Here is a 27,523-nt window from a genome sequence, read left to right as displayed (position 1 = left end):
CTCATTCAATTCTTTCGAAGTAATTTGATCCTTTTCCTCGTTCGAGAATCTCCTCCCTTCTTCCACTCCGTCCCGAAGAGTAACTAGGACCAATTCAGTCACCAAGTGTCACTGGTGAATGGACAGAAGTCTTCCAATCAATGGATAGGGCATCTGACTAGTGCCATTTTGGCTCATGCCCATCTAAGGTATGCCACAACAGGTAAACAGTCAGGATCTCATACATGCATACAATGTGTTTAGAGAATGGGTACTTGATAACTATCTAGATATTAGCTTTCAGCACTGGATAATATTTTAGAAGATATAAATGGCTTACCTAATTGTCATAGAAGCTCACAAAAAGGACAACTGATCACCTGCAACCAGTTGTACTTGAAGACCATTTTCTATGCTTTTAGATTTTTGGTTTCAAACTTTTCCCTTAAAAATATCATATATCTTCAAGGGAAAAATAATCTTAAAAAGGGTTGAAGATTAAGTTACCCTGCAACTGGTTGCAAGTGATTAGTACTCATTCCAAAAGATAAAGATAGCCAACATACCCTCTAGCATAAGGATCATTCACCATGCATGTTTCAATTTGCAAGGTGCTGGGATGGTAAGCAGAAACTTCATACACATAATAACATCCCTCCCAACTTCTTGGTCCATCAACACTCCAAACACCATTTACCTCCTTAAGCTGGACACGTCCCAAGGGATCATTGCCAAATGGATCCCTATAAATGTAAGCACATACCACCTGCTTTTATGCACAAATAAGAGGGAGAGAGAGAGGGAGAGAGAGAGAGAGAGAGAGAGAGAGATTTTAGCACAAAAGATCATACCTGAGCGGTAGGAGCCCAAAGATAAAGTGACACAGTTTTTTCCATAAACACGGACCCAAGTGGGCCACTATAAGTGAATAAGTCATCCAGGACACCAGGTAATTGCAAACCAGTTGTATTGTTGCATTTCCCATCAACTGCATCAAAAGAAAACCTAGTAAGTATATGCCCCTAATTAAAAAGGTACAAATCACCAATCACATTTGACACTTCTAAACTGAGTCAGAATTTTCAAAAAAAAAAAAAAGGAAAGGGGGGGTGGGGGGGAGTAATAACAAAACAATGACTAGCGAAAATGTGTATTAAACCACAACAATATTTTCTTGAAACTCATGAAATGAGCAATTTAGAGATAGAGAGTTTCTAAGAATAAATCCCAAAGGTGGCTGGAGCTATGCTTGAAAAAAAGCAAACCGCACCCATCAAATAAGAATTGGAATAACAGAAAGGAAATGAGAACTCGCTTGGAAACTAACTTAAGATGAGAAATGATAAGAGAATGCAAGAAGCAATTAAACCTTAAACTAATCAGAATTCTTGCACCAACCAAATAAACAGTGTCTAGAATTCTAGGGTTAGTGTCCACAAGAACTTTGGGTAGGAGACACATAGTTGATTGATCTTCTTCTTCTCCTTCTTTGACTTTTTAGAGTAAGTTTGATTTTCTCCTGCTTGCATGCTGCCTCACCTGTCACTTCATCCATTCATGCGAATTTTTATACTATGACCTGCATATGATTGCATCAACAACAATCAAATGTTTAATGCTCGAATAGATATTGAAGTTCAACATCAGTTTCTTAGAAGTGGCAGCAGCCAAGTCAAATACACATCCTCTTCTCAACCAGTCAGCAACTTTATGATACATTTACCAGTTTTTTAAGTGCAAGGAATAAAACATTTCATAATTTGATTGAACCAATTCGCATGGGTTAAGCATTATCACGAGCCATGAGAATCAATGATAAATTAATTGGAAAACAACAACAGACAAGCTATACATGAGGTTGGACTGAAGCTAGATGAAGTGGAGAAGTGGAGAACACCATGCAGGCATAAGCTACTCAAACAAGTGGACCAAGGCAGGATAAACTTTCCAAGATTTTCTAATAAACTTAAACATAACATACATCAGCAACTGAAACACCAAAAAATAAAAAGAACAAGAATGAAAGAGTGACAACTTTTACCATCGAAGGAGGCAATTGCTAACTGGCATTTAAGGAAGCTTCTAACATCCACAGATTTTGGAATTCTGAAAGCTTTATAATCTGAAATGTGGGGAAATTTTTCAATTACCTGAAATAAAAATTTTAGAGAAAAATCTTTGGTCAGATATGAAGATTTCAGAGAAAATCACTAAGAAATTTTGTATCAGATGAGACAAACGACAAAGGTTCATACTTAAGCAAGTGAAAAGCAGCAATTGACAAGAGTTAGTGAAAATAGGGAACATTGAAAATTATGGTTGATTTTGTTATGTGCAAATAAGTTTGTAGCTCACATTTTCTGGAAGACCACCAGTGTCCAGTTCAAGTTGAATTCTCTCATCCTGGCCTATTAACAGGGAAAAGAAGTGAGATTTAAAGTCAACATTAGAATTCTTTTGTCAGATAGTAGAGATATTTCCTGACCCAAGGCATATATAATAAGCAGAAAACAACTTAAATGAAAAGAAACATGATCCTTTGCACTAGTCCATGCCGCAGCAATAAATATCTCAAACAGTATTCAAATAGAATTCATAGCGTAGCGGTAGCATACGCTATGTAGCGTGGCATAGCCGTAGAGCTACGGAGAATACCTAAATAGTGTCAAGGGGTCATAGCGTACGCTGCAGCTATGTAGCATGAGTACCGTATGCCTCCATGTATAATATGGCTTAAAACTCACATTTTAAACAACCTTAAGATGTAAAGTTGAAACCGAGCCCTACTTTAGTGATTTTTACTTAAAATGGTGTTGTTTCTTTGTTAAAGTTGGTGTTAAACTCACACACTAAACAAACTTTAAAACTTATGTTAAAAGAAAAGGGTTTCGAAAGAAGGTTTCCGAAACTGCTCTTTCAAATCCTACGTGCGACACAATCCCGTGGGGCCCACTGTGGTGGTTGTGCAGTGCTTTCTATGGTGCAGCCCACGTGGGGCCCACTGTGTTCTATGTATGAGTGGTTGTGCATTGTTTTCTATGGTGTGGCCCATGTGGAACCCACTATGCTGTGAGTATGAGTGGTTGTGCATTGTTTCTATGGTGTGACCCACGTGGGGCCCACTATGGTGTTTTTTTTTCTTAGAATAATTATTGATTTGATTTATATATGTGGATGGGCTTTTGATAAATGATAATAACTTTTTTTTAAATGCTTATACTTGAAAAATGAATCATCTTTATACACACACACACACACACACACACACACACACACACACACACATGTATATGTGTGTGTGTGTGGGAAATGGTACTATAAGGTCAACCTCATGGGAACTTCCCATGAGGTCGAGTTGTGTGGGCCCCACCATGATGTGTGTTGAACATCAACACCGTGCATTTGATGGGTCCCCTTTAAGTTATTGGATATCCCAAAAATCAGCCGTATAAGGAACTCAGGTGGGCCATACCATCTAAAACCATGCATAGACATGCCTAAGACATGTAAAAGTACTTGGCGGGGCCTACTTGAGTTGTGGATGCGGCTGAAACTTGTTCTGACTCCTCATCCAATTGGGACAGACACAATGGATGGTCGGGATTTTTGAACCACATCTTGGTGGGCCGAATAAATGATTATGAATGTTTTAATGGGAGAGTAACCCCTCTCAACTGTTGTATGTGGTGTGGCCTACCCAAGTCATGGATTGACTTGATTTTTAAGACCGTGGCCCACCAAGGAATGGTGCATCTAACTGTTGGGGTGGATGCTCAACACACATCATGGTGGGGCCCACACAGCTCAACCTCATAGTACCATTTCCCTTATATATATATATATATATATATCTTTTTTTCTTACAATTTTTGTATTTTTAAATTAAAACATAGAAGTATCGTGTAGCTTACGCTACATGCTACAAAGGGATGAACGCCACGCAATAGGCTACCTCTATTCAAAACACTTACCTCAAATTATTAAGGTCATGTTTTGAATCTTTTGATAGACATCAAAATCATGATTTTGATGCCTTTACATATGAATACTGGTCGTTGAATTTGTTGCATATCAAGGGAAACTTCTTGCATCACAATGTACAATATTTAAGAAACCCCTAGAAATGTCTTCCTTGGATCAATGCTCAAAACGATAGGACTTAAAGGGTCTTGCTCCATCAGGACTTAAAAAAGATCAATGATCTGATAAATCCCACTGTGGATGTGTGATGCTCAAAGAAATCTTTTAGATAAAAAGACGCTTACAAATCAATCAGTGTCCCATAAAAAATTTTAACCAACTTATATATGTGCCGAACTCATACCAATGGGACACTAGGTAATGAATCATGGATTCAAGATATTACAGTGTTTCATGAAGCTATGGTAAAGATGTATGTATTCCACTTGGAAATACAGTTTTGGCATCTTCAAAAGAAAGCTGTATTTAATTTTGAGTTTATGGAACATCTTACTAGACTATGGTCGAGTTAGACTAAGGAAACTACGCCTGACTATGTCGGCAAACTATCTTGTGCCTATTAAGGAAGATGGAGATGAAATTCTCTATGGTTTATCATATTTGTGTGGAACTTTATGGAATTGACAGTGGTGAGCCATGTCATAAGGATATCCTTGGTAGGCCAATCGTACCCATTTGAATCGTCTCCTGGAAATAATTGATTGAGAAAAAGAAATACAGGAAAAGTCCATTGTGCAGCAAGCTTAGAGCTGGACACCGAGCCGAACCGAGCCGAGCCGAATTCGAGCCGAGGTAAGCTATTGGCTGAATCAAGCCAAGTTGTGCCAAGCTCGACACGAATCAGCCAGCAGCTTACCTCGGCTCGAATTCGGCTCGGCTCAGTTCGATGAGCAGCTCGGGCCGAGCTTGAGTTCGAGTTTTTGGGGACTTTTTTTTATAAAAAGGTGTGTGTGTGTGTGTGTGTGTATGTATATATATATATAAATTAACTAAGGTATATAAATTGAGTCGAGTTGAACCAAGCCGAACTGAGTCGAGTTGGGGCCAAGCTTTGAGCCAAGTCGAGCTCAGGTCGAAATTTTTTCGAGCTCAATTAAACAGCTCGGCTCAGCCCAAACCCAGCTTTCAAGCTGAGCCGAGTCAAGCGAGTTAACCGAGCTAGCTCGGTTCATGTCCAGCTCTAAGCAAGCTACAACAATAAATTTGATCACCAAACCACAAAACCCACAAAGGCACAGTTGCCATGCAAAAAATCACTACTAATTCAAGTTGAACAAAGTATGATTGTTCTTTTCTTTTATTTTTTATTTTTGTCTTCTTCTTTTTTAAACAGCAAAATGGAAAAATGTATTCCGAACACAATATTATCAGATTAAGCATAAAAAATGTGATCATAAAAAGCAAGAGCTGTGAAAATTTTGCACCAAAGGAACTGGTGGAGAAGTTAGCATTAGGTTGTGTTATTGGATATTGGTTGTTCTATGGTCCATCTACTGTCCATCTGTGTTTAGGACATAATGGGTATTCCTGCTTTTGTTACTAATGATATTATTGTAATTATTGAAAACCATGTTAGAATGGGGGAGCATGTGAACCTAAACTCTCCTTTTCTCTTCCTTCTTTCATTCTCTCCTCTTTTCTTCTTCTCTCTTTTATCAATCACGCCACATGGTATAAGAGCAAAATCGATTCGGGCATTGATCTCTTCCGAAAAGTTCCTTGTTCCCTGTCCTTTCCTTCTTCTATTTACTTAAGGTGAATTCTTAAAAGTCATTGGGGGCTGTTCTACATGAATTCTCTTCCAAAATCATATGGTGGGTCCCGTAATCATGTATCGTGAATGTCTGCGAGGCCCACTTTCTTATAACACTGTTGTGATGGACAAAAGTGAGCCATCGTGCATGTGGTCAGATTTGTGCATGTGACCAGATCTAAGATCTAAAGTGTGTGTGAAAGTTGCTTATGACAAGGATTAGAGAACAAGAGTACATGTGAAGTTTTTAGATCAAGCAGTGATACCAAGTGATCATGTTCGTTGATATACGTGGTTTTCTTGAATACTTGTTGGGTAAGTTAAAGTTAAGCGTTCTTCCCTTGTGTATTTGATTTCACCGACATCAATGGATATCAAGAATGAAGCCAAGACTAGTCTTTTGTCTGCATTTGAGTTGATGAACTTTCAAATTACATCAAATAAACTCAATATAGTAAATTACTTGCAATGGACAACATCAGTGGAGGTTTTCCTTATTATGGGAAAAGGAAATTAAGGGGTCGTTCGACACCATGGATTTGGGGGGATTTGAGGGGATTTCAATCCCCTGGTTGTTTGGCACCATAAAGTAACTGGGGGTTTCAAATCCCCTCAAATAGGGGGTTTGAAATCTACGGTGAGAGCTTGGATTACATCTAAAATCCTTTCAAGAGTTGCATGTGTAACATGTGTGTCACCAAACTATTATTCTATTGGGCATATGGCCCACTAATGATATCCCAAAACAATTAGATCATCAATTGCACCACTATAATTACTTTAATATGATGATCAACACCGTCCAAACATTGTCCACGTAAATCAACAGTTAAAAATCGTTGGTTAGTCACTCGGACATGATCTTGTGCTTGTGGCCCATCCAAGACTTGGAATTTCATCATTTTTGGGCAAAGCATATATCTCAGCGGGCTTATTACAACCATTGTGTCAAACATTACATACGTCACTAATTAGAGAGATTAAAGTTGATTTAGTAATTAAATTCAAACCCCTGTAAATATACCATGCATAGCTACTTTTGGATTAAAGTTGATTCCCAATCCAGGGTGTCAAACACAACAAGAGGATTTCAAATCCAAGGGTTTCAAATCCCAGGGGTTCCAAATCCACGCTCCCAAACAGGCCCTAAATATCTGACTTCTCCCGAACCTTAAGAAATTTTAAGAGAATGTGAAGATTAGGTGGGAGAGGATGCTCAAATTAGAGCTTTGTTATGGAACAGTATGGAGCCTTAACTTAGTGCAAATGTTATCTTTTTCAAGGCAGCAAAAGGAAGTCTGGGATAATGTGAGAGAGATGTACTCAGGGGAAAAGAATTTAACTCAAATCTACGAGTTACAACAGAATATGCTCTTTAACGATGAGAAAAAAGCGTAGGAGAGTACTATTTAGCATTAAGAAACATGTGGGAAGAATGGAACATATACCAGCCCCTGCCTACCAATTATAAGACTATGAGATGGTAGAGAGAGGAATCTCATGTTGCTAAATTCCTCTCTAGTCTTCGTCCTAAATTCGGGCTATCCGAGCTCAGATCCTTGGAGGCAGTGAGATCCCATCCATCAGTGAAGCATTTGATTGCATTCAACATGCAATTAGTATACAGAGCTCACCTTGGTCACATCATTGTGCATTTGTTTCTGCATCCGGTAGAGGAGATGGTGGCAATCATGGTCATGGTGGTCATTTTAATGGTATAGATTCAGGGAGGTTGCTATGGAGCTAGAACTAATTGGGGAGGCCGTGGTACAGATTTCAGTGGTAGTTGTGGTCGTGGTCATAGTAATCGACAATGCACTCATTGTAGTCTTAGTAACCACACATCTAATACATGTTAGGACCATATTGGTAAGTCTGCTTGGGCGAATCAAGTTCGTTCTTTGATGATGGCACCGAGGGTTATGTTCCCAAGCCTATTTCCTCTTTTTTTTAGACTAATACTAAAACATTTACGCCTTTAAAAAAAAATACTGAAACATTTACACAATCCAAGGAAGAAAATGCTAAACTTCTGAAGCATCGTTCCACTCATGCATCATCATCCACAACTACTGGTATGGAGTTAAGCACCATTTGTCTTGCAAAGCCTGAAAGTGTTCTTTGGGTCATTGACTTAGGAGCTTCCGATAATAAGACCGGTAAGCATAGTGTATTGTCTCAAACTCTCAATTAGTACAATCATCGTCCATATCTTTTATCATATTAGCAAATGGTATTTCAACCCATGTGTCTCAGTTGGATATTGTTTGTCCTACCCCATCAGTTTCATTGTCATTAGCACTTTACATCCTTAAATTTTCTTTAAGTTCATTGTCTGTGAGTAAGTTAACCAAATCTTTAAATTGTTCTGTCACATTTTATCCTTCTTATTATGAATTCCATTATCTAAAGATGAGGAGGATGAGGTCATGAAGTGGTAGTGGACTAACTGAAGTTGCATTGCGTACAAATATCTCTCCACATCTGTGGCATTCTAGACTTGATCGTCCTTGCTCAAGTAGTTTGAAAAGTCTAGTTGCATCGTTGTCACATGTGTCTAAATTAGGGAGTGAAGCTTGTGAGCTGAGTAAGCACCATAGAGTGTCGTTTCTTCCTTGTGTGGACAAAGAAGTGATAAACCTTTTCAGTTAGCACATTCATATATTTGAGGTCCAGTTCATCTTTCCTAATTTATCTGCTTCAAGTACTTTGTCATTTTTGTGGATGATTATTCTCTTATGGCATAGCTGTATTTGATGAAATATCGGTTAGAAGAGTTTTCTTATTTTAAATAATATCATATTTGTGAACTAAATTGACAGGAAGAAGAGAGAGATGGGTCATAGATGGTAACTACAAAAGTAAGAATTCCCAACATGTCCTACAACCAAAAAAATAGAAAGAAGAGCCTACTAACGAAGAGATGGGTTGTAGATGGGTCATAACACTCCCTCTCAAGCTAGAGCGTATATATATCATATATGCCCAGCTTGCAAAGGCACAATTTAGTCAAGTACAACCCAGGGATTTTGTGAACATATCTGTCAATTGATATTAGGACTTGCAAATGGCATGCAAATTTCCTCACTAGCAACATTCTCTCTGATACTTAACACGGTTCAGGAGTTTTATTTCGTCAATGGAAAAATCTTCGCAGCCGGGGAGAATTGATGGGAACATCATGCGCACACCACGCCCCATACACACGTACGTACGTTTAAGGAGGGCCCCACCATCGATTTGGCTCGATGACGACGTCTAGGGAGGGCCTCCTAGCTAGAAGACGAAGTTTTGGTTCAAAAGGGTGGACCCGATAGTCAAGAAAAGCCCATCATGGGATCTCATGATCGTGGCCCACTCGTCGGATTGATTTCATATTTTAGGTTTTGCTTATTGTTATTATTTAGAACATCGTGAACGCTTTAGATTTCTTTGTTTGGTTTTTATTTTAGTTTACTTCATCGCCAAATAATAGGTTGCGCACATTGTGCAAGTTTTTGGGGTATAGGATTTTTCCTATAAATAGGCACCCCTTATAGTTCTTTTCATTCATTGAAGCTTAATAAAAATTCCTGCTTTATTTTTCTGCTCTCTTAGTGAGTTGTGGAAGAATTCAAAAGTGGGTGCGAAGACCTCCCTTTTTGAAGGGCTAACTATCGTGGTGCGAAGCCACGTCTATCCCCATCCACCCCTACCCTCTTCCATTCATATCTCTCATCTTCTATCATCATTATTGCTTTGAATTTCCCAGCTTTTGCAGCTTTTCATCCCCCTACAGCCAGTTTCCAGAATCTGGACCCGTAGGAGGGCTGAAACTTCGGCAGAACATTTCGCCTCGACCTTACGTCGGATCGTCATCAAACTTGGAGGGATTGGAGGTCTCCCCTGGCCAACCAAGGCCTAGGTATCACTTTGGGGAGGCGGACTTCCATCATATGTGCGGCCAACCCACCTGCGCACATGCGTCAGCCCTGGGCCACCATCTGCATGGACCTTTCTCCGGGTCAGGTTTTCCTCTTTTCATTCTTATTTCCTAAACCCTAGCCTTAGTTTGCATTAGCCCTAACTTATTTGCCCCTTTTTTTCACCCCTGGGGTTCCTTTAATTGAGATTGGGGAATCCATTGGATTAGGGACTGTTTGCTATGCATGTGTGGTTGATTTCTATTTCCCTTTGAGCATCGTTTGGTTTATAATTTTTATTGGTCCTGTCTTAGCCTGTGTAGGCCTGGACCCGCATAGATTCCCCTTTTAATTGAATGATTTGGATTGTCATGTGGGATGTGGAATTTGTGTAACTGTTTCTGAATTGGTATAATCTAAGCCTGAATTCTTGCATCTCATACTTAAATTTCATGTCCTGCATCAGATACCCATATCGGTAATGGTGGAAACCGTTACGGCCACCGTTACCGATACAGAATACCTTGGAACCAATCCAATCTACAATAGAATATCCTTCTACATAGAGATGATAAGTCCACTCATACAAAATACTATAGCTAGGTGCTCCATTAAAATACCTAAGGATACAAAACACATCCTCCATATGAAGACCTGGGGAGCCTGCATAAATTGACTAACCACACTTACTGGATATGTGATATCAGGCTCGGTAATTGCTAGGTAGATAAATTTTCCAACCAGACGACGATATCTTCTTCCGTCATTGACCAATTTTCCTTGATCCAACTAAGTTTTTCATTTGTATCCATGGGAATTTAGGCAAGCTTGGCTCCTAGAAGACCTATCTCATTCAATAAGTCCATCACATATTTTCATTGTACTGCAGTAAAAAATTATTCAACTTATCAATCCATGTACTATCGCTGCCTGTGATGATGATATCATCCATATACAGGACCAATATGATAGTGCCTGTCTCGCTTTGCATTATAAAACACAAAATGGTCAGCCTAGCTACGTTTCATCCCAAATTCGAACAAGACTTTAATAAACTTGTCGAACTAAGCTTTTGGAGATTGTTTCAAACCATGGATTGATTTCTAAAGATGGCATACCTTGTCAAACTCCCTCTGAGCAATAAAACCAAGTGGTTACTCAATATATACTTCTTCAACCAAATCTCCATGAAGAAAATCATTTTTAACATTAAGTTGATATAAGGCCAGTCCAAATTTGCAACAATGGAAACAGCCCACGCATACAGAATGAGGCTTCGCTACGGGTGAAAAAGTCTTTGAATAGTCGACTACTAAGTTTGAGGGTATCCTTTCGCAACTAACCAAGCTTTTAATCGATCAATTGAACCATCGAGATTATGTTTCACCATATGCACCCATTTGCATCCCACTGCATGCTTTCCCATGGGAAGAAAAGCTAATATCCAAGTTTAATTCTAACGTCGAAAAGTTACAAACAGTTACAACTTAGTCCAATCGGACAACATTGTAACAGCCCCGATCAACACCGCCTGAGGCCTAGAATGTTTTTGAAAGAGCCACCGATTCCTTCTCCCCGTAAAGCCCACCATATTGCTGGCAAGGTAAGATGCCACTTAGAGCAAGAAAACTTTACCCCCACCTCCCCCGTGCCAAGCCCAAAGAAGGTCTCGGACTGACCTCGGCATCACCCAAGCCACTCCAAATGCAGCGAAAAAGTGGTCCCAGACTTCTTGATTAAAAGAACAGAAAGTGAAGGGGTGATCCACCGATTTGGCGTCTTGGCTGCACATCCAGCACATATTAGGGATCATCATAGATCTCTTTTGTAAGTTACCAATCGTCAAAACCTTCTTTCTCCCCACTAACCATGTGAAGGCCGCTACTTTTGTTGGTGTGCCATAAAACCAAAAATGAAAGGTGTGTCACTCCTTATGTTCCACAACATGAGGCTAAAACATTTTATAAAAAGATTTGACCGAGAACCGGCCTGAATTATACATCTTCCACACCAAGGAGTCTGATCCTTGCGGATAAACAAGCTGAAGATGACCTGATAAAGCAGCGAAATAAGTTACCTCATCTGTTAAGTTCATCCTTCATGGAGGTGCCCAGACGACCAACGAGCCACTCCGAGAGAAACAATCCGCCGCCACCAAATCAGAAGAAGTCGCACGACCCGCTAGCACAGGAAAATCAAACCGCAACAGACCATCACCACACCAACAATGCTCCTTAAACCGACCACCAAATCAAAAGAAGTCGCAAGACCCGCTAGCGCAAGAAAATTGAACCACAACAGACCATCACTACACCAACAATGCTCCTAATACTGAATTCTAGCCTCCTCCCTTACCAATAGAGTTGGACACCAAGTCGATCAGAGCTGAGTTGTGCCAAGCTTGATTCAGTTCAGCCAGCAGCTTACCTCGGCTCAACTCGGCTCGATCCTCAAGCCGTACTAGCTAGCTCGACTCGGTTCAGTCAACAGCTCGGGCCAGTTTGGGCCAACTCAAGCTGAGTTCGAGCTTTTGAGTCGAGTTCGAGTTGTTGAAATTTGAATTAACAATGTCCCCTACTGGCTAGCTCGACTCGGTTCAATCAACAGTTCGGGCCAACTCAGAACCCCTCCAAAGGAAGTCTCTTCTCATTTTTGCCCGACTTGGCTAGCACGGCTTGCATCCGAAGGACAACACCAACCAAGTGGACTCCTTAGACAAGTGGATTACCAATAGTTCGCTCTTCCTGACATTCATCTTCAAACCAAAGACCGCTTCGAAACAAATCACCACTTTCCTCATGTCTTCCACCTTAACTGGGGCTGCCTCACAAAAGACAAGCGTGTCATCCGCAAATTGAAGATGCAAAACCGAATCCATCATACTTTCCCACCTTAAAGCCACTGAAGAGATAACTTCTTGACCTTTGGATGACATGCGACTGAGAACCTCTGCAATACCCAAAAAGAGGTATGGGGACAAGGGATCCCCTTGCTTGAGCTCCTAGAAGCTTTGAAGAAGCCTTTCGGGGATCCATAGACGAGAACCAAGGAAGGAGATCCCACGCAAGTACGAATCCAATTTCTCCACTTGGCTCCATAGCCCAGCCTATCCGACATGTAGTCCAAGAAGTCCCACTCCACGTGATCGTAAGCCTTCTCCACATCCAACTTGCACACAACCCCTGCCTTTTTTTTTCTTAAACCAAGAATCGATACACTCGGGAGAGATCAAGGCCATGTCCAAAATTTGCCTACCTTCAACAAAGGCCCCCTAGTTAGGAGAGAGAACGCTTCCCACCACCTTAAATCTCGACGCAAAGATTTTGGTGAGAATTTTATATGGACTTCCTATGAGGTTAATCGGGCGGAAGTCCTTAAGCTCTTTCGCACCCTCCACCTTAGGAATAAGCTCGATACAGGATGCACCTAACTCTACCAGCAAGCGACCACCCACGTAAAACTCTAAGGAAATCCAACAAAACCCTTTTAACTACATCCCAAAAGACCTAGAAAAAGGTAATAGGATACCTGTTAGGGCCAGGGGATTTGTCCCTCCCCAACCTCTCAACAACTTCCTTCACTTCATTTTCCAATATTGGCTTTTCTTATGAAGAGTAATAGGCAAATTAAGAGAATGACTCGGACAAACGATGATCTTCTAACGGATCAAGAGGATTGGTCGAAGTCATTCTTGTATGTACTTATCCGTGTTTAGAACGTCTGGAGTAAACTTGCACAAATCAATAGTTGATTGGGTATCTCTTGAACACCAGTAGTAGTAATGTCCAATGTAATGGAAAGAGTGGTGGAACTCTCTTCGAGATGTAAAGAGTTTCCTCCCACGAAAAAATTTGGAATTTGTTCAAAGAATGTGACATCAATTGACACATACCATCTATCAAATACAAGATTATAACATTTGTATCCTCATTATAACCAGTGTTTAAATTATCGACGAGAAATCGATAATATTGCCAATAATTTCGGTGTCACCACACTGGCGAAATCAAAACCAACTAATTTCGTTTTCTGCCAAATGTCATCGAAATTTCGGCGATTTCTGCGATAAAATGGGTTGTCAGAGATAAATTCATTGTAGATATGATGCAGGACAATTAACCACTTGCTCTAAAAGCTCGAACTGTTAGAGTATGGCGAATTAATCCCTTTATCTCATACCTAGGCCCCACATCACATGGGTTAGAACCTCGGCCGAACCCCTTTCGTGGGCCCCAAATCACATGGGCCACCCACCCCGAGCGTGTCCCCGCATCCCACGGGCTACCCCACTTTAATGCTCTGTGGGCCATTCCATAGTTGCAAGTCATGCCAGCATCATCCTTTAATGCTCTGTGGGCCATTCCATAGTTGCAAGTCGTGCCACACTATAATATTATGTACTTTATCCACGTTGTCCACCTATTTTGTAAGGTCATTTTAGGGCATGAGCCTAAAAATGAGTTGGATCCACATCTTAGGTGGACCATACCAAAGGAAACAGTGGTGATTGAACGCTTACCATTAAAAACTTGTTTGGGCCCATTGTAATGTTTATTTGCCATCCAACTTATGCATGAGGTCATGTAGACTTGGATGCATGGGAAACATAAATATCAGCTTGATCGACATTTTTTGTGGCCCCCAGGAAGCTTTTAATGGTGTCCATTCAATGACCATTGTTTCCTGTAGTGTGGTCCACCTGAGATTTGGATCTGCCTCATTTTTTGGCTAATGCCCTAAAATGATCTGAAAAAATGAACGTATGGCATGGATATACAACGAAATGCATCTAGTGGCCCACTGTCAGGGTCCCGCGCACCTTGCTAGTGCACAACTCGTCTCTCGTAAGCGATGGATTGCCTGCGAAAGGCTTTCTTGGGAATTTCCTGCCACAAGAGCTGTTAGGCGCCAACTGTGATGTTTGTGTGAACCCTACTTGTCCATCTATTTTGCTAGATAATGTTCGGACATGGGCCTAAAAATGAGGCAGATCCAAAACTCAAGTGGGCCGCACAACAGGAAACAATGAGCAGAGAAATGCTTACCGCTGAAACCTCCCTGGGTCCACTGTGATGTTTATACGCAATCCATACCGTTCATAAGGTCATCCATATTGGTGATACACAATATGGCCCCACCTATTTTTCCGTCAACAAGTCACTGCAAAAGGCTTTTGCAAGCAATCCCGTCCAGGGGAGCACAGCTTAGGCTACGACCCAGAACCATCCAAGTGGATGGGACCCTGACTATAGGGCCCACCTCGATGTATGAATTGTACATCCACGCCGTCCATCATTTTGGCCAGGTTATTGTAGGGCATGGTCCCAAAAATGAAGCAAATACAAATTTTAGGGGGACCACACCACAGGAAACAATGGTCATTAGACGCTCACCATTTAAAACTTCCCAAGGTCCAACCTAATGTTTATTGACCATCAAACCTACTGACAGGGTAACATAAACCTGGATGAAAGGGAAAAAAAAAAAGGAACAAATATCAGCTTGAGCAAAAACTTTTGTGGTCCAAAATAGGTTTTAATGGTGGCCATTCAATGACCATAGTTTCATGTGTAGTCCACCTGAAATTTGTATATGCTTCAATTTTTGCACCATGCGCTAAAATAGGCTAGCAAAAAAGATTGGTGTCATGGATATGCAATACATATATTGAGGTGGGCCCTACCATTAGGTTCCCACGGTGGTCACAGACTCGCGGCCACAATGCTTGTTTCAAGGATGCAGCCTGGTCAACCAGATTTTTTAATAGAGATGAAGTCGTATGCCTATTGGAGGATTTCTATCCCATATGCAGCCGTTCTTCATCTTGAAAATTGAATGGACTAGTCACAACTTACAACTTTAATCCAAAATTCTTAATGAATGGATGATTCTACATATTTTTTGAAAATAGCTGAATAATCGCCCTTACACATAGAATCCTTTTGTGAGATCCGAGCCACTCACCAGATTGGACCCACCATGTAAATGCCTTATGTCAAATAATAAGTCATTCTCATCATGTGAGACTATTATATGAATGCCCACCAATCTGATGTCTCAAGTGGATCACCCCACAGGAAATAGTGGTCACTGAATGACCACCATTAAAAAATTATTTGGGCCCACAAAAGTTTCGAATGGATGCATAAGATGGTCGGATGGTTGGATGGATACATGGGATGGATGGATGGATGGATGGATTAGATGGTTGGATGAATGGATGTAATGGTTGGACGTAATGGTTTGGATGGATAGTAGAATTTTGGTTAGTATTGAAGTGATTTCTTACAGTGACGCATGCTTTTAGGTTTTCATTAAATGAAAACATATTATGTATGCATTCTTTTTATAATTTTTTTTATTCCTAAATATGCAAATATGTGTATTTAGGCATCTCTTGAAGTTTCACTAAAAGATTCCGCTGTTTTCCCCAAGTTTCTCCTTGTTTCCCCTGCATTTCTGGTTATCGGAGATAACAATATTATATATTTATCTCCGGCCAGCGAAACTTATAGCGATACCAACAACTCGAACACTGACTATAACCAAGAAAGATACACTTGAATCATTAAAAAAAATACACTTGACAGTCCTTGGTTTAAGCTTGTCATGAACGTGATCAAGCTGATGCATGAAACACATACAACAAAATACTTTTTGGAAGAATATAAAAGGTAGGAATGTGAAGATATAAGATAAAGAGATTGGATTTTTCATCTAAGACAAATACAGGCATATTATTTATTCGGTAGTATGCAGTTAGACTGCATCACTCCAAAATATGTTAGAAACCTTCAAATTCAATAATAATAAACTAGCAACCTCAAGTGGGTGACGGTTCTTACATTCAGTTACCCATTTTGTTATAGTGTGTGCGCACATGATGTTTTGTGAATAATGCCATAAGAATATAGATATGAGTTTAAGTCATTGGATATATATTCTCTAGCATTATCAGAATGTAGAACACACAACTTAGAATTGAATTGTGTCCAAACTTTCATATGAAATTCTTTAAAGCAAGAAAATACTCTTGACTGATCTTTTATTAAATATAACCATGTCCATCTAAAGTAATCATCCACAAAGATAATAAAATACTTAAAAGCATATAAACTAGGAAGATGAACCGAACCCTAAATATCAGAATGTACTAAACAAAAAGGTTTATCACTTCTTTTGTCCACACGAGGAAAGAATGACACCTTAACTTAAACACCTGTCATAACAACGGAACTAGACACTTCAAACTACTTAAGGAGGAATGACTAAGCCTGGAATGACACTGATGTGGAGAGATGTATGTCCACAATATCACTCCAGTTATTCCATTGTCAAGATAATAGAGTCTATTCAATTCATGCTCTCCACCAATTATTATCCCCAGGGTGTTCGGTATCGGTTACATATCGGCCAATATGTAACGGTAACGGCCGACACTGTTACGCGATACAGGGTCGAAACGCATCGGCTGATACGTAACGGTAACGGCCGACATCGTTACGCGATACGGGGTCGAAACGCGCCCCCCCCCCCCCCCCCAAATAAAATTCGAAAAATCATTTTTTATTTAATGTGTTGTTGTTTTAATGGTAGAATATGATGTGTTAATCATAGTAGAACATATTAATGTCCATTTTACAGATTTTGGATGTGATTATATATTTTTTTTTTAATTATTTTCTATTTACGCACTATTTTCGCCCTTTTTTAAAAAAATTTGAAAAATCATTTTTTATTTAATGTGTTGTTATTTTAATGGTAGAATATGATGTGTTAATCATAATAGAACATATTAATGTCCATTTTACAGATTTTGGATGTGATTTTATATTTTTTTAATTATTTTCTATTTATGCACTATTTTCGGCCCTTTTTTTTAAATTCAAAAAATCATTTTTTATTTAATGTGTTGCTGTTTTAATGGTAGAATATGATGGGTTAATCATAGTAGAACAAATTAATATCCATTTTACAGATTTTGGATGTGATTTTATATTTTTTATAATTATTTTCTACTTACGCACTATTTTCGGGCCCCTTTTTTTTTAATTCGAAAAATCATTTTTTATTTAATGTGTTGTTGTTTTAATGGTAAAATATGATGTGCTAATCATAGTAGAACATATTAATGTCCATTTTACAGATTTTGGATGTGATTTTATATTTTTTTAGAATTATTTTCTATTTACACACTATTTTCGGCCTTTTTTTTAATTCGAAAAATCATTTTTTATTTAATGTGTTACTGTTTTAATGGTACAATATGATGTGTTAATCATAGTAGAACATATTAATGTCCATTTTACATATTTTGGATGTGATTTTATATTTTTTTATAATTATTTTCTATTTACGCACTATTTTCGGCCCTTGTTTTTAATTCGAAGATTCATTTTTTATTTAATGTGTTGCTGTTTGAATGGTAGAATATGATGTGTTAATCATAGTAGAACATATTAATGTCCATTTTACAGATTTTGGATGTGATTTTATATTTTTTATAATTATGTGTTAATCATAGTAGAACACTATCAAATAATGCAAGACAAAGCATACCTGACTGAGAAAAAGAGGTGGTGGAGGATGATGCATGAGTAGAACAATCCTTCAAAAGTCTGGCATATTTTTCCTTGGATGGTGTATCTGTATCACCTGAAAAACTTGACTCGGAAATAGAGGAGATAGGCTTGGAAACATAATCCTTAGTGCCACTATTAGAAGAGTGAACCTGATTCGCCCAAGCAAGTTTACCGACAAGATCCAAATAGGTATAAACCGGGTGGTTACTAAGACCACAATGAGTGTACTATAGATTACCACGACCACAATTACCACTAAGATTTGTATCATGGCCTCCCCAATTATTTCCTCCTCCAAAGTAACCTGCCCTCAAATCTCTACCACCGCCAAAATAGCCACCACAACCATGACCATAACTTCCCCCATCTCCTCTGGCAGATGTAGAGACCAATGTTGAACGGTCCAACAAAGACAAGCTCTATATACTAACCGCACACTGAAAAAGTCTCGCTACATCCAAAAATCTAAGCTCGGACAAGCTTGAACTCAAGACAAAGTCTAGAGTGGAATTTAGAAACACGAAATTCCTCTCTTAATCGCATCATAGTGTCATGGTCAGTCAACAAAGGTTGATATGTGTTTAATTGTTCCCACATGCATCGCAAGGTTGAATAATACTTTTCAACACTTTTATCTGCTTATTAAAGGCCAAAGATATTTCGAAGTAACCCGTAGATTCGAGTTAAGTTCTTTTTACCTGAATACATTTCTCTCAAATTTTTCCATACTTTGCAGTCTTAAAAAAATAATAATAACAATTGCACTAATTTGGAGCTCCATATATTCTATAGCAAAGCTCTAATATGAGCATCCTCAACCACCCATCTTTGTACTCTATAAACCTTCTTCAAGCTCAAGGGGAAGTCAAATATGTTAATATGCTTTTACCTATGAGAAATACCTCTACAAATGTGGCCCATTGTAAGTAATTTGCTCTATTGAGTTTAGTCGAAGTAATCTGAAAGTTCATCGACTAAGATGGAGACAAAATACTAAACTTACCTTCATTCCTAACATCCATGGATGCACGACAATATAAACACCCAAGGAAAAATATTTAACTTGAACTTACCCAACAAGTATTCCAGAAACCGATGTAACTCAACGAATACGATCACTTTATTGTCACTTCTTGTTTTAAAACTTCCACACTTACATAGATTATTTTACCCTTGTCATACACACATTCAACGCATACCAAACTCCTCAAATTTGATCATAAATTTTCCCACAAATGCACAATGCCCCACTTTTGTCCATCACAATGGATTTATGTGAAGGTGGGCACAGGACAAGATTACACAACCCACAATACAATGGTTGAGAGAAACTTGTGTAGGTCAGCCCCCAACAACTTTAGATTTCCATCTACAAACAATAAAAGAAAAGGAAGATAAAGAAGAAACGTTGAAGATGAAGCAGAACAATCCCCAGATCAATCACGCTATGATACCATGTGAACTAAATTGACCAGAAGAAGAGAGAAATGAGACAAAGAAGAGGAGAAAGACAGAGAAAGGGTTAGGGTTGGATATCACCACACGTCCACATCCCCCTTTTTTATATAGAACTTTATGAATAATGACAAGTATGTCCTTCTTTCATCTCATGGCATTATTCACCAAACTTCATGTCACACACACCACAACAAAATGTGGTAACTTAATGGAAAAGCCATCATTTACCTAGGGTTGCTAGGGAGTTGTTGTTGAATATGAAAGAGAGATGTAGTTTTAACTGCATGCTACCTAATAAATTGGATGCCTTCATTAGCCCTAAATGGAAAGTCACATCTCTCTATCTTATGTACACAAATTTCTTCTTACTCTACTCCTCCAAAGGTATAAGATTGTGTGTGTTTCGTGCGTCAATTTTATCATATTCTTAGCAAGTTTGAACCAAGAATTATCAAGTGTATTTTTCTTGGGTACCCTTATAACCAACAGGGATACAAATGTTATGATTTTATCTTCCGAAAACGTTATGCATTAGCTAATGTCAAATTCTTTGAACAAACTCCATACTTCTTTGAGGAAGGAAAGTCTTTACGGTTTAAAGAGAGCTTCATAACTACTCCCATTGTACCTGTCTACCCGATACTACTACTGGAGTTGAGGAAATGTATATGCAACATGTTGATCGGCCTTTGAAGGTTTACTCCGAACGTGGAGAAGGAGTATATACAAGCATGACTTCTACCAATCCACCCAATCAGTAAGAAGATCATCATTTTTCGGAGTCCTTGCCTACACCATCAGATGAAGGTATTTACATGTTACTCTTTGTAAGGGTGCCATTCATGTACTTGGTATCATATTTCCAACTTGGTTTCGTTCAATGGTTTATCTCCTTGATTTTGACAATTTGCCTTGTCTCTATCGTCTTATATTTATTCCTCGTTCTTTCCAAGAGACTCAAGTTGTGATAGGTGGAAACAAGCTATGGAAGAAGAGATAGTTTTACTCAATCATAATCAAACTCGGATATTAGTTGGCTAGAAAGCCTATAGTTGGGTATAGATTGGTGAATACGGTAAAATACAATCTTAATGGCTCTGTGGATCATTTAGAAGTCCAGTAAGTTACAAAGGGTACTCTCAGACACTTGGAGTCGACTATTCGGAGGCCTTCTCACCTGTGGCAAAGCTTCACACAGTACGTGCAATTGTTTCCATTACTGCAAATTTGCATTAGTCGTTGCATCAACTTGATGTGAAGAATGCTTTCCTTCATGAAGATCTAGTTAAAGAAGCTTACATAAAGCAACCACCTTGGTTTGTTGCTCAAGGGAGTCAGATAAAGTATGTCATTTCAAGAAATCAATTTATCGGTTGAAACAACCTCCAAGAGCTTAGTTCAACAAGTTCAGTAAGATGGTATTCAAATTCGAGATGAAACGTAACTAGGCCAACCACTCTGATTTTATAAGGTGAAATGAGACCGGCACTATTGTGTTGGTTGTATATGTAGATGATAGCAACATGACAGGCAGTGGCAGTACAAGCATTAACAAGTTAAAATTCTTACAACAGCATTTCTAGACAAAGGGCTTGAGTCATCTTTGGTATTTCTTGGACATTGAGGTTACCATAACCAAGGCGGGCATCAACTTGTCACAATGAAAATATGTGATGATTTTATTAGATTTGGATGAGATAGGTCTTCTCGGAGCCAAGCCCGCCGAAACTCCCATGGATACAAATTAAAAAAAAAATTAGTGTAGGTCAACGTGAGTTAATTGATGATCCAGGGAGATATCGTCAATTTATTGGAAAATTGATTTATCCAACAATTACCCGACCGGATATTGCATATACTGTCAGTGTGGTTAATTTATGAAGGCTCCCTGGGTCTCTCATATGGAGGTTGTGCTTCATATCCTCAGGTATTTAAAGAGAGCACTAGGTCGTGATATGTTCTACAAGCAGAATGGTCATCTTCAAGTGGATGGATATTCTGATGCAAATTGGGTTGGTTCTCCATCTGATAGGCGATCTACATCCGACCACTATACTTTTGTGGGTGGCAACTTTGTTACTTAGAAGGGTAAAAAGCAAAGTGTTATGGCACATTCAACTGCTAAGGTATAATACAGGCAAAGACCCATGCGACATGTGAACTCATTTGGCTAAAGACATTAATGTGCAAACTTGCGTTTATAATTGAGGTTCCCATGAGGCTGTATTATGATCATCAAGCAACTTCTCGTATTGCTAACAACCATGTCTATCATGAGAGGACCAAGCTAATGCAGGGGCATTTTCACACCGGGCTCGAGTGGGGTCGCCTGTAGGATGCAGGGACACACTCAGGGTGGGCGAGGCACACGGGGGAGGTCTCGTGTTCGTGACTCCTCACCAGGGGTGATTAATGCGCATTTCACACTGGGCTCGAGTGAGGTAGCCTGTGGGATGCGGGGACACACTCGGGGTGGGCAGCCCATGTGAGGCAGTACCCATATGATTTAGGGCCCACGAGGGGGGTTCGGCCGAGGCCCTAACCCATGAGATGTGGGGCCTCGGTTATGAGATAAAGGGATTAATTTGCCATGCTCTAACAGTTCGAGCTTTTAGAGCAAGTGGTTAATTGTCCTGCATCAAATTGGTATCAGAGCGGGAGGTCTCGTGTTCGAGACTCCTCACCAGGGGTGATTAATGCAGGGGCATTTTCACACCGGGCTTGAGTGGGGTCGCCTGTGGGATGCAGGGGCACACTCGGGGTGGGCAAGGCCCATGGGGGAGGTCTCGTGTTCGAGACTCCTCACCGGGGGTGATTAATGCGCATTTCACACTGGGCTCGAGTGGGGTAGCCTGTGGGATGCAAGGACACACTCGAGGTGGGCGGCCCGTGTGAGGCGGTACCCATGTGATTTGGGGCCCATGAGGGGGGTTCGGCCGAGGTCCTAACCCATGAGATGTGGGGCCTGGGTTATGAGATAAAGGGATTAATTTGTCATGCTCTAACAGTTCGAGCTTTTAAAGCAAGTAGTTAATTGTCCTGCATCACAAGCACATCGAGGTTGGCTGCCACTTCATCCGAGAGAGTTGCTAGCAAAAAACTTTACATGTTGTTCATCAAGTCCAAAGATCAACTAGCAAATATGTTCACCAAAGCTCTAGGTCATACTCAACTAGATCGTCTCTTTGTCAAGCTAGGCATTCATGATGTATATCCTCCAACTCAAGGAGGAGTGTTATTGAATAAAGGTTGTTCTATGTCCTAACTACAACCCATATATGTTTGTAACATAATGGGTATTCTTCCTTGGGGGGGAGTGTTATCGAATATGGGTTGTTTTATGGCCTAACTACAACCCATATATGTTTGTGACATAACGGGTATTCTTGCTTTTGTTACTAATGACATTATTGGAATTATTGAAAACCATGTTAATAAACAATGGGGGTGAACCTTAACCTCTCATTTTCTCTTCCCCCACTTTTCTTCTGCTCTCTCTTTTATCAATCACACCACAAGTTGTAAGGTGGATAAGCATACAAGGTTGTGTGCTTCAAGAAAGGGAATGAATTGAAGGGGCACATACTTCTAGGGAGGTTGTGGCTTAATGAACGCAGGGTTCTACTTAGTGAGAAAAGAATTAGCTCTTTTGAATAGAAAAATAAGAAATCACCAGGGTTCACTAAGAACGCAGGGTTCAATATTCTGAGACGAAATCACCAACATGGGTAAAAATAAGAAATCATGGAGCTGAAGACAACATCAAGCCTAAGAGATCGACGCGCACAAAGGTCAGAGATGCCCGATAGCTAATGAGATGCAAAATCAGCACGAACAAGTGATTAGATGGGCACCAAAGGTAGATCAAAAAACACTGCCCGAAGAGGAGCAAATTTTGTTGAGACGAAAAGAGGGATGTCATAAGCATCACATCAGCACAAGGAACGACTTAATCAAGACAATGTTAAAGGACATGTTGTGCATATTTTTTAAGGATTTGTTTTAGTCAAAACTGAAACCTACAGGTGGATTTAGTTAAATATAGTTAGGAGTCTCTTTGGGGTTGGGTGAGATTAGAGCATGTTTTAAGGAATTGTTACAAGTTTGTAAGGGATGTTTTTCTACTGAGCATAAAAGAGCAGTTCCAGTTTTGTTTTGGATGTGTTAAAGGAGAATTTGGAGTATTTTGACCCTATTTTGATCAAAGCAATACCTTGTTAAAATAAATAAATAAAAACAAAAGGAGCAACAGAGTTGGTCAAATATTTCAAGTAAAATCATAAAAGTAAATATGATGAGTCTTTTCCAAAAGGGATAGCCATAGGGCCTGTATCCCAAATGCTTGGGAGATGAAGAGCTATATAGATCCAAAACCTCATCAGTACTTCTATACGGGCTTCATTTCATTGTTTTAAGGTGTTTCCAATTGCTTCAAATCAATTGAAAATGATGACTTGATCTCTATCTGCTCTAGATTCTTTTGTGGGTAATCCTAGTCATTTGGAACCATTGGTTCTACAATTGATGCACTGGGGAGATTGGTGCCAAGATTTGTTGAGATTATATTCAATTGAGGATCCTAATCCTTCTGTACCTTATTCAGTTTCCTAATATTTGGCAAGGAAAGCAATGAATGACATTAGAGGTATAGCAACCCACATGAAGCCTCATATGCCAACCTGGTAATTGTCTAGGACATCCACTTCCTGTAATAGGTGGCATCCACTGTTTAAATCATTTGTCAACAATCAGGCCTTTCAACTATCAGGTAGGCCACACAGAAACGAAATCATGGACAGTATAAAGAAACCTAAATGTTGTTTTAGGCCATTCATAGCTCTTGAACGTGTGGTCTACCTGGTAGTTTGATCAGCCTGAATATTTTGCCAGACTATCTCCTGTTTGTCCCACCTGATACATGGACCAGATGTCCTACACATGTGCCAGGCTGCATGTTGGCATGCATGTTGAGGGTTGCTTGGGGACCAAGAAAACCTCATGATATTCAAAATGAAAAGTGAATGCCAGAAATTGGAGAGTAGCCTCCCATTCTAACCTTTGATGCCATCATCTGCAAGAAACAAGTGTGCACTTTTACTTGCATATAGATAGCAGAAAGTGTCTTCCACATCCACATTCCAAGCAATGACAGATCTAGTAACCCAGTAAGCTCTTGCAAATGATAGGCTATCCTGCAGAGGCAACTTCACAAGGTAAATTTTGGTTTTAAGCAGCTGAAGATTGCTTAGAAATAATATTTCAACTGTTGATGAATTTAAGAAGGATTTTTAAAAAAATTCTGCAATAGCATCATCCACTACTTGAAAGTCTAAAGTAAGAAACCATATAGTTTCAGGAGTTTCAGGAGCCAGTGTTCAAAATATCGGTATCACATTACATATCACACCCTTGGGATACGGATATGTATCGGTTATTGCATGGGATATATCCCCTCCTTGATTCCCCTCCAAACCTACATAATCTCTAGATCCCTTAATCCCTAGAACCCCAATCCCCGAATCTCTATCCATGAACCCAAAACCCTAACAAAAAAACTGATTTTTTTGTAAAACCCTTTCCCAAACATGAATTTTATTGGCGTCGTGCTATTCACGTGGTTATTGCACTACCCACGCTAGATTGGAAGTCCCTACTTCCAAGTGGGCCACTCTCATAATATTTTATATTTTAGTGCACCGCATATGTTATAGCCTAGGTCCTTTGTATTACAAATCTGAATTTTCTAAATCTATTATGTGGATATGTTTGATTTTACAAGTTGAATGCTAAAATTAATGCGTAATTGATCTCACATCTTGCATTCTAGGTTAGTTTCAATCATCCAATGGATTGCCTTCAAGCAGGGGTGCAACAAGTGGGAACCACGATGATGTCAACTCAATGGATTGCCTTCAAGCAGCAGTTAAACAAGTGGGGACCACGATGATGCCTATGTTATATCCGCTCCATCCAACCGTTTCGCCAACTCATTTTAGGAAATGCGCCCAAACATGTGGCAGATCCAAAGCTTAAGTTGACCACACAACAGGAGACAATGCAGGTAAGGACGCCCACTGTTAAAACCTTCCCAAGTCCCACCGTGATGTTTATATGCCATCCAACCAATTAAGAAGATACTCCCACATGGATAAGGGAAAACACAAATATCAACGTAATTTAAAACGTCTGTGGGCCCTAAGAATTTTTTTATGGTGGGTGTTCAATCTCATTATTGCCATGGTGTGGTCCACTTGAGCTTTGGATCCATCTCATGTTTGGGCTCATGTCATAAAATGATATAGAGAAATGGATGGACAAGTGGATATAACATAGGCATCACGATGGACCCCACAGAGCTTAGGATTGCTTCCTAAAACCCCTTGCCTCTGGAGTCTTCAGACACGAATCCTCTACAACACCTCTTTTACGGCATGCATGAAACACCCAAATCCGTGGAGCCCACCATGTTGTATATGCAAAATCCACACGGTATATTATGTTGTATCCTTGATGTTAGGCCCTGAGGCCAAAAATTAGCTAAATCCACAACTCATAAGGGCCACACCACATGGAACAACAGAGATGGGATGCCAATCATAGGTTTGTTTGTGGGTCCACCGTGGTGTGTATCTTTCATCAAGGCCGTTAAAGTGATGTAACTCACCACGATGAAGAGAAGATACATAAATCAGCCTGAACAAAACCTCAGGTGGGCCACGTCGTGTGAACTTAGCAATTTTACATTGTTACCACTGGTGTGGCCCATTTGAATTTTTGATCCATTTCCTTGTGTACTTGTGGTCCAAATAATGGTTCTCACTTGACGAACAGAGTGGATTTTACATACACAACATGGTGGACCCCACAGAGCATTTATGGAGTGCATTTATGTCATTTTCTAACTCTTTTTAATCTGTGTTTCGATGAACTAACAGAACGTGGACATTTGCATTTGCAATAATCGCCAATTAGCAATGTGGCCATTTGCAAAGTTATTATTTCTACATGGGCATTTGCAAATACCCATTATTGAAGTGGGAATATGCAAAAACCCCTTAAATATTTTTATTTTCGATGAGATTTTCCCCCAGCCTCAAAATTCGAAAATCTCCCAAGAGCCGAGAAATTGACGAGAATGAGATTTGTTATTGTGGCACTTAGCTAGTGGGTGGGGCCCAGCCTAGCATGGCCCATTTAAAATCAGGATTTCTTGCACTTAGATGAAGAGGAAGAAGGGATTTGAGAGAGGAAGAGGACCTTCTGCAATGATGATGAGTCCTGAGTGAGGGTTGGTGGGACCACCAAAGCCTCCTCTTCTAAACGGGGCATGTGAGAGAAGCAGCACCGTATAGGAGGCGTCGCCTGTGCGCCACGTGTCCGTGTCCCTCTTGGAGAATGACAATGCCTGGGAATGAAACCGAGCTGTAGAAATGGAGAAGGCAGCGAGCAGCTCCGCCCAAGGCAGGCTAGCGAGTGGGAGGGATGGGAGAGGAATAAAGAAAGCGGCATCGCCCTTGGAGTAGTGATGCTGATGATGCCAGGAATATGACGTTCTCTTGATTTTGTTCTATCGATACTCTGGTGCCCGGGCGATGTTCATACGCATGCACTCGCCATTTGTAGAATTCGACTGCTTATTGTACCGGTTCTGAAATAGCCAATAACCAATGACAAAAGGACACGTGTCATTGCAGGAAAGAAAAATCTTTATAGATATTTAGAGGCGCTGAAAAGCTCACGAGGCCGACAATGGAAAAGAACATTTGGAATAACATGAAGAGCCGGGAGGAAAATGTAGAGATGGGCACCGAGTCAAGTCCGACCGAGTTAGGGATGACCGGAACTCGATCTGACTCAGTGCCGAGTCC

General features: G+C 39.9%; 1 protein-coding gene across 8 annotated transcripts in view; it reads right to left on the bottom strand.

The window, feature by feature from the left end:
* The window catches only part of LOC131228184 (pullulanase 1, chloroplastic), a 166,046-nt gene extending 138,758 nt beyond the window's left edge, over positions 1 to 27,288 (bottom strand). For 3 of the 8 annotated variants that reach the window (XM_058224041.1, XM_058224043.1, XM_058224044.1), the window contains exons 1-6: positions 26,913 to 27,284; positions 24,712 to 24,859; positions 2,335 to 2,387; positions 2,021 to 2,129; positions 831 to 967; positions 546 to 745 (exon numbers count right to left, since the gene is read on the bottom strand). In XM_058224041.1, coding sequence (XP_058080024.1) covers positions 546 to 745; positions 831 to 967; positions 2,021 to 2,129; positions 2,335 to 2,387; positions 24,712 to 24,859; positions 26,913 to 27,164 — 899 coding nt within the window. In that variant the 5' untranslated portion in view covers positions 27,165 to 27,284. Of the gene's footprint in view, positions 1 to 545; positions 746 to 830; positions 968 to 1,377; positions 1,559 to 2,020; positions 2,130 to 2,334; positions 2,388 to 24,711; positions 24,860 to 26,912 lie in introns of those variants that run through there. The other 5 variants (XR_009162745.1, XM_058224045.1, XM_058224039.1 and 2 more) reach the window with 4 other exon arrangements.
* Between the last annotated feature and the right edge of the window lie 235 nt (positions 27,289 to 27,523).

The sequence above is a fragment of the Magnolia sinica genome, chromosome 15 (assembly GCF_029962835.1).
Source record: "Magnolia sinica isolate HGM2019 chromosome 15, MsV1, whole genome shotgun sequence".
Classification (NCBI taxonomy): Eukaryota; Viridiplantae; Streptophyta; class Magnoliopsida; order Magnoliales; family Magnoliaceae; genus Magnolia; species Magnolia sinica.
The sequence above is the reverse complement of the archived record's forward strand: the minus strand, read 5'-3'. Positions and strand labels throughout refer to the sequence as shown.